We start from the raw sequence: 11,351 nt of genomic DNA, 5'->3' as shown, positions 1-11,351 counted from the left end.
ATAGTTATAAAAATATTTAAAGACTGGAAGAATAGTTTTTTGAGCATACTATATGTGTTATAACTATTAATTATATTTTTATAATTTTTTTTATTTACGTTTAACCTAAACTCATATAGAAGTTACAAAAGTTTCTAAAGTTGATTTTAAAATGTTACCAGTTTGAAAAATATATTCTCCAAATTTCTTTATATGTAGATAAACTTATCAGATGTCACTTGTTTATTGATTAAAATATATAAACAAGCCAATTTTTATATATAACAAATCAAGCAAATATATAAACAAGCCAATTTTAAATATTAGCCAATTTTTTTTTCAAATTCAGTTTTAAATCTACAAAATATAATTTGTAGACGAATAATTTGTTCATACGACTAATTTGTTAAACGTCTAAAAAAACAAAAAACTGATCATGAAAACAAAAGTTAATTTGATTGTTTTTATGGTAATATTTCTTTTCATTTATATCTGAAATAAATGTTAATATACTTTCTTTTTAATTTTTATCTGTCTTCCAATTATCCAAAAATGCTAATTTATTTATAATACATCATTATATTTGTTTTAAATAAAGAATAAGAAAACAAATAATTAGATACATAAACATCGATAACGTTTATAAATTCCCGAAACGAATAAATTGCTAAACTATTTAGAACAAGCATTTCATATCTCAGTAAATAAGAAGAAAGAAAAATTAATCGTATTGGAATATAGCAGCAAAGATACACGAAAATAAATAAGAAAAACGCGATCTCATTTCGTTTAAATAATTTATCAATTGTTTTTCAGCCGCAAAAAAAAGCGTATCATAAACATTATCTACAATGTCTCCTTAACCATAAATATTAAAACTTCATTTTTACTCATTTTGTCTCGCCTGTTTGAGGCATTATTTATTTCTTACTATATCAGAGAGTACTTTTTTAGTATGCACACTCGCCCGAAACTGGTACATAGCGCATTTATAAGCGAAGAAAACAATAATATGGAAATTGATTCCTCGCTTCTTTATTTTTATTTTTTTTATCTTTCTTTACAAAAAGCAGTAAAACTACAACCATTGTAAACAATAATCGTGAGCAGCTTACACCCGCGAGCTGCTCTTCAAATATACATTTACATGAAAACAATACACCGATTTGCCGCATACTCACGAATCTCGCCAAACACTCGCTAAACTGAAGACCGATGCTCCCAACTTATCGCTTCTTGCGGCGAGATCTTGGCGTGGATCTCTTGGCGCAATGTGACAACCCTACCTTTGTGAGAGAAACGATCGACCGGCCAGTACCGTTCGAGTCCTGCCAGGAACGTAACGGGACTATCCGCAGTGCATGCGCTGATCCGCATCTTTGGAACTTATCCGCCTGTGGAAAAAAGGGGGTTAGTTTGCACCCCCTTGTTGTCCTAATCCATGTTGTGATTCAGTTTGAATCCGAAGCATTTTATTAGCTCTCCTATTTAGGGATACCTATGTAAAAATACTGCTCCGCATGGAATAATAAATTATCCACGCTCTGATCAATTCCATCTTTTAGATTAAAAGATATATTGTTTTCCAGAAATACATTTTGCTTCATCGTGATGGATTTAAGTGAAAAGTCGGTGAACTTTTGCAAATATGGATATTTTTGTTTACATTCTCTTTCTACTTCGGATTTTAAATCAAACGGAGTAAAATAAAGCGTTCGAAAATAAAAGATTTTTAGGAAATTTTAAAACTCGTTTTAAAATTGTATCCTTTTTCCTGGGGTGGGAATATTATTATTGCTGTTGATACAAAGGATACAGTTTCTAAAACTTATATTTCCTTCCAAAGATAGAAACTGATATTTCTAAATCTCGACATAATTAATGTGCTATTTTGTTTAGATGTTTTTAAAGTGGGAATTGTGAACTTTTGTGGACTGTGTTTACTTTGTGAAACACTTCTATTAATGCACATTCAGCTTCATGCAGATTAAATAGTCTTGGAATTTTATAAACAAGGAGTGATACGAAAGATTTTTTGTGGATTTTTGACATTATATCTTTGTGAATATGAAATATTTTTGCCAAAAACAAAGAGACAGAATGAATCTATTATCTGTGGTTAGGATAACATTATTCTGCACTTTCATTGCCTTGGAGCTTAGCTACTCCTTCGGCAGAGCAGAAGGTAAGAACTATAAATCTTTTTTTTTGTTCAGCACTATTTTTTTAATCAAAAAAATTTGAACGTTGTGTTTTTATGAATATTTCTTACATATCTATACCTATATACTTGAATTTCTTTAACAAAACAAAGAGCAAATATCCGCGTGAATGGTATATTTTCAAATCTTTAATTAAAAAAAGGGAATACTGATTTTTTTAAAAAGAAAATAAAATTCCATTTTAGAGCTGAGTTGCCAGAAATTTTAATTCGTTCAACCTTTACAGTACTAATTTCAAAATATTGCTTTAATGTTTAAGACGGGGTAACGCTGACCCTATAGTTATCTATAATGTTAAAGCCTGAAAACTGATCTAAAGATAAATTATTATTTCTGGCAATGAGCATTTATTAAAAACTACAAAGCATATTTTCTACATTTCAAAAATTTAAATTTGCTCAAAATATTATATAGTTTATAAGGATATTAAGAATGTATTGTAACTGCCTACAGTTCTACTGCTCGTTTTTATAGCTACCAATTCCTAAAATAACAGGTTAATTTATCATTATGTTTGATGCAGTTTGAGTAAATTTGGTCCCCCTTTCTGAATGAGGACACATATCTTGTTTTTTTTTCCAAGATTTTTTTTTCGTTATCAGATTCGATGTTAACAAGCAAATCAAAATGTACAAAATTTAGTAAATGAACATAATTATGAAAGGAAACTTTGCGAGAGATTTTCAATAAAATCTTTTTAGTATACATTTCCTATAGCGCAAAACATTCCAAGAAATATGCAGATATAGTTAAATCAAACTTGCTTTAGAAATTCATAGGTGCTCTCTTCAAAAATACTAGAGATTTCAGAAAATCATAATTTTTACAATTCTTAAATTAGTTTTGACATAATTTGCAGAGCTAATTTTTAAGATAATACTCTAAAGTATGCCTTGAAAAATAAATTTGGGCCGTCTTCAACTACAATATTACATTTTAATGGCAAAACAAGTTAACTTAAAACTATAATAAAATTACATAGTCTTGTCTGCGCATACGCGAGTACTTTATTGGTTAAAATACTACATAAAACCTACTTTTTACGGTTTTGAAAATTGAGGAAGATTTTCGAAAATTTCAATGAAAATAATATAAGTATGATCATGATGATAAGTATGATATATATATATATATATATATATATATTAGTATTTGTGTCAAATTTCTAATTGTGGATTATAAAATATGTTTAAAAAAAGACTGCATTTTGAGTGGAAGTTTTATCCCTACAATTTCACTTTGATTTCTGTAAGAATTTTTTCAAATATTTTGCAGAATATCTATTATTTTAACTTAATGATAACATTTATGTAAATTAAAATGCTTTAAAAAAATGTAGGTCAATTATACTGTCAAATTTGTTTTTTTTTTTTACTTTTTTGGTTGAGTTAAAAAATGCTACTTAAACGCCTGCGATGAAATTACGAATGTTTAAGGGACATAATTTATTTTGGTAAAGTTTATATCTTCATTAGCGAACAACGAGATATTTAGAAAAATTGAATAAAAGGAAAAATAAGAGGAAAAGAAAAAAAAACAATCAGATTAAATTTCCATAACATTCCAAAAAACATAAAAAAATAATAAAAAAACAAAACAAAATACTATATAAAACTGAGTGGTAAGGATTTACCGGAAATTTTGGTTTTCGCATTATAGATTTAATTACAACACATTAGTGTTAAAAAAAGACATCGAACTCAACAAAATAAATGTCTCTTATTCATGGCGTAAAAGTGTCATTATAAAGTTGCCAAATGATACCACATTTATCAAATTTCAGAACGATGTTTTACTGTTAATTTTACCGAAATCATTACTGAAGTGCTTTGATAAAAATTGTCGAATTTTTTAGCATTCCCATAGAGTCTAAAGCACGGTAAATTTTACCATATACAGGTAGTTTTGAACACATTTTTTTCGCTGTGTAGAAAAAGCAAGAAAAGTACAATGTGAAGAAATTATTTTGATAAATGTATTACTAACATTATTATAAGTAATGTATTTGCGGAAGAAGTAACTGAGAAAGTGTTTCTCTCTGCATCTATTAAATTATCAAATTATCTTTCACAGCGAGGAATAAAGAAAACTAAAACTATGATAATAGTATTTATTGGTATTAAGTAGCTCATAACTACTCATGTAATATTTAATCATATTGCAATCTATCTTCTAGCAGCATTGATTAACATCCATTGAGCTAAAGAATATTTTGCCTAACTTCGTTTTGCTGAACCTTATTTCCCCGAGTTGTATGTGTTTTCTCTGCAGTACAAACAAAAGGTTAAGGGAAACTAGTGCACACAGGGAAAGCGTCGATACAGAGTCGGTTTGGGCTTAAGGGCAATTCGAATACATTCGCAGATACTCTCCAAATGCTAACTTTATTAAACGATGCAAATAACGAAGTAGTCACAGCAGTTGATAAATGAATTAGTTAAAATAGATGAACTACATCTTGCAATTTAATTAGATGTTTTGTTAAAAATTTTATTCAATTTAACAGGCAAAATATTTTATTTATTGCTCTCACAACATAATTCTGACAAGAGACAATATTTTATGTCTCTTTGTTTTAGTTTGCTTTACTCGGTTCACTAAATAGTTTCCAGTAAATTGAAAGTGTTTTATGAAGTTTATAATTTGAATGTGTTAGTGTCCTATATTTACCATAAATAATTAAAACTAAGTACGTCTGCGTTTTATTATTTTTTAAAAATTATTTAGAAAATGTTTAACTTCACCTTATTTTCTTGATAATAATCTTGGACGTATTTTATCAGCATTTTCAAGCTATTCTAAAATTTGAATAAATTAACATAATCACGAGTATTAAATAGTACATTATAATTCTTATAATTCAGTGATTAATTTAATCGTAACTTCAAACAAATATTTTAAGACTTTTAGTATTGATCAAAATTTTGAAAAACTCTCTCAGATTCGATACTTAAATAATGACAAAAAATATTATTTCTTTATTAATACGTAGCTAAGAAAAAATAAACGCATAAATGCAGTAAAAATAAGTTTTAAAAACTTTATCTTCTTTTCAGAAAGAAATATTTCAATCATTTTGGAACACATCTGCGTTTTCAACATTTTTGCACACATTATAAGATACATTTACAGCGTTTATTTGATCCACGTTATTATGCACAAAACTGGAAGGCATGAACAAATAGAATTTGCAAAGCTTAAACAACTCCACTTTATTTATTTATTTATTATTGTATGTTTCGCTATGTCGATACGTTATTAGAATAAGCAAAACGCGATATAGAAGTACATTTCATAAATACCATACCTCATGATGCTACAGCTCAAGTCAAACTCATGACAAGTAAAATTTATCACAATCGAAAAATTTTCTTCGCCTGATATTTATCCTTTTAGGAAAGATAGTTGACCAAATAATATGGTACCTGTGAGAGGTTGTTGAGACAGAGAGAGCTGTGAGAGAGTAGTAAATATGGTACCTATTAAAATAGTCTCAATTTCCTAATGACAGTAGTAACCATTTCAAAAAAAGATTAATCGTCTTTTACGTCAATAATAGTATAGATAATTCTTATAGTTTTCCTAAGAGAATAAGTCTATTTTTTTCTATAGCTATACTTTTTAGTTGATTATTTTTTTCCAATTATTGCTAGTTTCAAATTATTTAGTCTTATGGAAATACTTTTTAAACTCATAACAATAAACAAAACTTATCTGCTGTTTTATAAACTTTGAGAAAAACTAATCAGGAATGTAGACCTCATATGCTATTCACATTTATCATCGAATGCTTTTGACATGACGAACAATTAAAAATTAATTACTAAATATCTGAAAAAAACTAATTTTTTGATTGAATAAACCTGTAATTTAGCAAATATCACTGATATAGCAAATATCTCTCTATTAAATATTATAAAGAAAAAAAAACAGACTCGTCTACAGTTTATTAGCAATGACTTATTCTGAACGGGAAAAAAAAAATCTTTCTCAAATTTTTTGTTAAGAAAACCAAATGGAATTTTTAAATAATTCTTTCGGATGTTGGGTCCCAATGTCCCCCTTTTTGCAAGCGAGAACAAACTGTTTTAGAAATATAAGAGAAGCACACAGATGGACAAATAAACAAGTTTATAGTTTTTGTTATAGAAATATATCTTAAACATAAACTAGTATTGCAAGTCTATTTAATATGTATATACCTAGAACAAATATTATAAGGTTAAACAATGTGCCCATTCAAAAAATTACAATTTATTATGTTTATTTATTCAATACGTTTTAATACTGCTTAGCTTAAATTATGAAATTTATTACTAAATAAATATTATTCATCCATTTTATAAGATTTTGAATCAACTGAATCGAATAACAATGTATTTTAGAAGAACTCAAAAAATCTGCGATGAAAATGAGTGATAAAATATGTCTTATGCTGAAAAATTTTTTCACAATAGATTGTATTGTGAATTAAAAGAATATTGTAAAGTTATAACAATGATATAAACATTAACAACCTACTGTAGTTAAAATGTATGAAATTAAAAAGGAAACTATTAAGCGGCTATATTAATCCCCCTGTCTTTTTATTATATATCTTCCAAATGTATGCTTATCAAATTCCATTAACTTTATTTACTGTAACATCATTTATTAAGAAAATAAAAATAAAAACATTCTTGAATATAGTTCAAAAGGAAAGCAGCAGTTGAATTCTCTTTTTGAGAAAATATTATTTCTTTTCTTATCTAAATAGATATTACTTTTTTAAATCACAGTTTGAATAAACATTTTATATGATTAAAGGTATATAATATTTAAAAAAGTAATAAAATATATTTATTCAATATAGGTTTATGCTATTTATTTTCTTTTAAAAGCCTTAAATCCTTTTATGATATGATACTGAATATTTCAGAATATATTTCATTTAACTTAAATTAGAAATTTATTTTAAAGACATCTGGAATGATCAGATTTTAAGTATATTTAAAAGAGCATTTTCAGATCGTTAATAATAAAGTTCAGCTCAAAGGAATTGTCTTATATTTCAGCAAGAATATATGAATATTTCAGTTATGTTTACTTGCAAATGAATTTTATTCTCAGATTTTTTTCGCATCTTTTAATTTAAAATTTAAAATTATTTATTTTCATATTTTCTATAGATATTTTAATTGAATTTCGTTTAAATACAAATAAATTCTTTCTTAGTATTATGCACAATAAATTAAACATGAAAGACTTTTGCTAAAGAATATAAAACCAATCTAAAATTGTGTAACACATCATTAAAATCTTATTGTTTATTAAAGAAACAGTTTTTAAAAAAGTGTTGTTCTGTTAATAATAAAATCGAGTCACTGAAAAGAAGGTATATTAAATGTATGTATATATATATATACAATTTTAAAAAGAATAAATACTTTCCTTATTAAATTTTTAAATTTTACTTCAATTATATTTTTTTTTAAAATTGCATTGCTCAAATAAATAATTAACGTACTTTACTTATGCTAACTTATATTTAACTCTAATACCTGAAATATTTTAACATTTCAAATTACGCGAGGGTGCACTCTAAAAATGTAATAATTATTGTATTAATTATATTTTACACCTAACATTTTCTTAGTAAACTATATATTAGTATCTGCATCTTTTGATCTCAAAGTAACTTATTACACAAACTCGCATAAATTTTTTGGAGTGATTAAAAATTTATTGCAAATGAGAATACTTTCTTACTTTTTTAAAAAAAAAATTAGCAATTCTTCGTTTTCTTCTGAGCATTATATTATTCTACTTTTTTTCTCTTAATTGCATCCATGAAAACTTAATTTTTTTCACCTGATTTTAAATAAGTTGTATTTTTCATTTTGCAATAAAGTATGCATGCATTTTCTTAGGTCTATATTTAAAATTTTCTAGGACTCAACTTAAACTTCTTTAATATTTAATTTATTTAATTAATTATTGATAAAAATCAGATATTATTCAACGTAAAATATTATATTCTTCAATTTGATATAAACAAACACTTCCTTTATAGAACGCATATGGATTAACATGTATGATAGTATAGTATGTAACACATTAACATTTTATTAACAATTGTTTTATTAAAAATTTTGTGTATTAGTATGAGAAGAAGTTTAATGTAGCAATTTATAAATTATTATGTAAAATTATTGCAGGTTTTGCACTATACATTGTTAGTGTTTCCAAAATATTAATGAATCAGTAACATTTTAAAACAAATTATGGAGAAAAAAACAATTAATTAAAAAAAAATTACTTGAAACTATGTGAGATGTGCAATATATTTAACCTTATGTTTGCCTTTCCAAGAGCATTAACAAGATGAAAAAAATATTAAAGACTAAAAAATGAAACAGTTAAATAATTTTGGCTTTACATTGGAATATGCAGCATTTTAAAAAACAAAAAAATACTGTATTATTAACAAACTGCCTGACGTGCGGTATCAAGGCGTCAATGATAAAACTTAAAAGAAATAAATACTTAAAAATAATGCATACATAATTTGTGTCAAAAGACAAATAACCTGATTATATGATTTAATTTTAGAAGTGTCCCTAAAAAGAAGCCAGGGACAAAAGCGGGTTAATTACAATGGGGGAAAAATTCCGTTGTTTGAGATCAACAGATCTTAGATACTTTCTTACGCCTGATATCAAATTTGCAATCGGTATTGCTCGCCAAGCTATGATTTTTAATGACATATTTAGTCTATTTTTTGTCAACTTGTACAAGCTTAAAAAGCGTCATATATAATCAGGGGTAGAGTAAATATTGCAACAAACTTCTTGAGGAGTTTCGGCACATCATTAAGATTAAAATTGAATAACAACCTATGCCTTTAAATTCATTCACCGCTTCCTATAATCCAAAATAACCCAAAATAAGAAATATTATATTTGTGTGGATGTAAGGGAGATATACTAGATGGTTTCATAGGAAACTAGAAATTAGGCAATATCAAGTGCTTACATAAATGCAACAAAAATTTTATCCCCAGTGTTATTTTTTCGATAAGATAACCTAGAAAAGAATAATCCAAAATGATAAATATGACATATGTATCGATATAAGAGAGATATATACTAGATGGTGTATAAGAAGCTAAAAATCCAAGCATTTTAAATTAATCGTAGTATTTCTTAACTCAAGATAAATAGCTTTCTATTACCTGTAGTCAAGCTGCCTAAATGTGTATCATCTTGTATCTTTTTTTACTTAAACTGTCAAACCTTTGATACCATCGTGAATCTCGCATCATCAAGCGAAAGTATCAACATGGATCAAGATCGTAAATGCCTCCTCGCATGGACGTTGCTATGGATAAATGGTTTCTGAAGCACATTCTGCGTTCTCGAAAGCCTTTGCGGTTTAGACCTGGGATGTGCTTTAATGGCTGCGCTTTATTCGGTCTATAAATTTTTTCTGATTCGATCTGTGGAATCGAAAGACATTATGCTTCATTTTTTTGACAAGGAATAGAAACATATGAGAAGTGCAATTATTTGAATACCATTTGGATTCATTTTATTGAAGGAAAAAAAATAGTTAATTTAAAAACTCATTAATAAGATTCTTTTTAATAATGCTGTGGAATGTTCTTAAATAAATTTTTAAGCACTAGTCAGCATGGAGAAAAAATTCAATTTAAATTGCAGTGCTGTATAGCAATAAAATATTTGTTTGTTAAAAAAATATTGATAAAGCCAAAATAAACGGTATTTGAACCATTCATTCACTAATTGTTTCCTTCAAATGATAACAGTTTACCAATATATCTGGTTTCCAAAATCATAGTTCTCATTGTCACATGTTTAGTAAAAAAAAAGCGAAACCGAAAACTGAATTTAGCCGAATAAGTACTTTTCACGCCATGCTGTAAGGGTCTAAGGTATCACGATAAAATTGTTAAATTTTGCCATGTTTACGAAATTTTATAACATATTATAAAACCATGTTTTGTAAGTAAATTTTCCAAAATCATTACCAAAGTCCTTCGGTAAAAACTACTGTGCTTCTTGGTTGTTCGATGAAGCCAAAAACACTGTTAGTTTTACCATAATTTGTTAACTTCGACCAAACTTCCTCTTAGTGGAAAATTTTTTATACTTATATATTTCCTGTGTTGTCAAATGGTTTCAGTTAGTCTTGGGTACAAAACACTTAGTATTTTTTTAATTTTTTAAATTTAAAAATAATTAAATTCGTTTCATATCATGAAATTTATAAAAGAAATGCATAAATAAATACATTAATAAATCAGCATTACAATTGATGCAGCAACTTAAAGTTTGCTAGAGCAGTGAGCTACAAACAGCAATTTCAGCAGCTGGTTCTGATTTGAAATAACAGAAACAACGTCTTTGATTTTACTTTGCATTTAAAATTACAAAGCTCTACAATACTTGAAGTCCATATTTCTTTTATTTAGTGAAATGCATAATTATATTTTTTTATAACCATTCGGATCTCACGCATACGGATCAGCAAGTCTCATTTAAGGCCTTAATCTAATCTGCATTGCAAATCCAGTTTTCCCGTAATATGAAAGAATAAAAAATATTTCCTTTATAGGGAAATATATTTCCTAATTAGACAATTTGCGGATCTCCATATTGTTAAAAAAACACCTGGATGAAAAAAAATCAATCTGGTAAAAATGTTTTGCATTCTGAGTTAGAAAAATATATGCAAAATAAAATTTCTGAAATTGCTACCCCATTTTTACCCAATGGTTTCACAATACTGTAAATATTTTTTTCTAAATAACTTGATTTTTTTAATATTAAGTGATAATATGATAGTCGAAATTCTAATTTTAACTTCATATCATAGCCTCTTAATTTCTGAAATCTAACCAAACACGATTCAGATAATGGTATTTAATTTAAACCTTCAATATGACAGTTGAATTTCAGATTTTAATTTCATATTATAGGTTTTAAATTTTATGAATCCAATCAACTGAACACAAAAAGTTATAGTTTTCAAATTCAGTTTGACATTCAACACATTTAAGTTATAAAGTTAGTCAAGATTTTAAAAAATGGTTTCCAAATTTTATCATTGCTGTTTTTTATTAGTAGAATCGAAAAATCTTTATCTAGT

At 26.6% G+C, this 11,351-nt stretch overlaps 1 protein-coding gene across 3 annotated transcripts in view; it reads left to right on the top strand.

Moving 5' to 3' along the window:
- The first annotated feature begins 1,224 nt into the window (after positions 1–1,224).
- Positions 1,225–11,351, top strand: part of LOC107436606 (lachesin) — a 369,382-nt gene continuing 359,255 nt past the window's right edge. For 2 of the 3 annotated variants that reach the window (XM_043048543.3, XM_071181171.2), the window contains exon 1: positions 1,264–2,164. In XM_043048543.3, the coding sequence (XP_042904477.1) occupies positions 2,047–2,164 (118 nt within the window). In that variant the 5' untranslated portion in view covers positions 1,264–2,046. Of the gene's footprint in view, positions 2,165–11,351 lie in introns of all 3 variants that reach the window. The other variant, XM_043048546.3, reaches the window with a different exon arrangement.

This window comes from Parasteatoda tepidariorum, chromosome 8 (assembly GCF_982258835.1).
Source record: "Parasteatoda tepidariorum strain Cologne lab strain chromosome 8, Ptep-v5.0, whole genome shotgun sequence".
Lineage (NCBI taxonomy): Eukaryota > Metazoa > Arthropoda > Arachnida > Araneae > Theridiidae > Parasteatoda > Parasteatoda tepidariorum.
The sequence above is the reverse complement of the archived record's forward strand: the minus strand, read 5'-3'. Positions and strand labels throughout refer to the sequence as shown.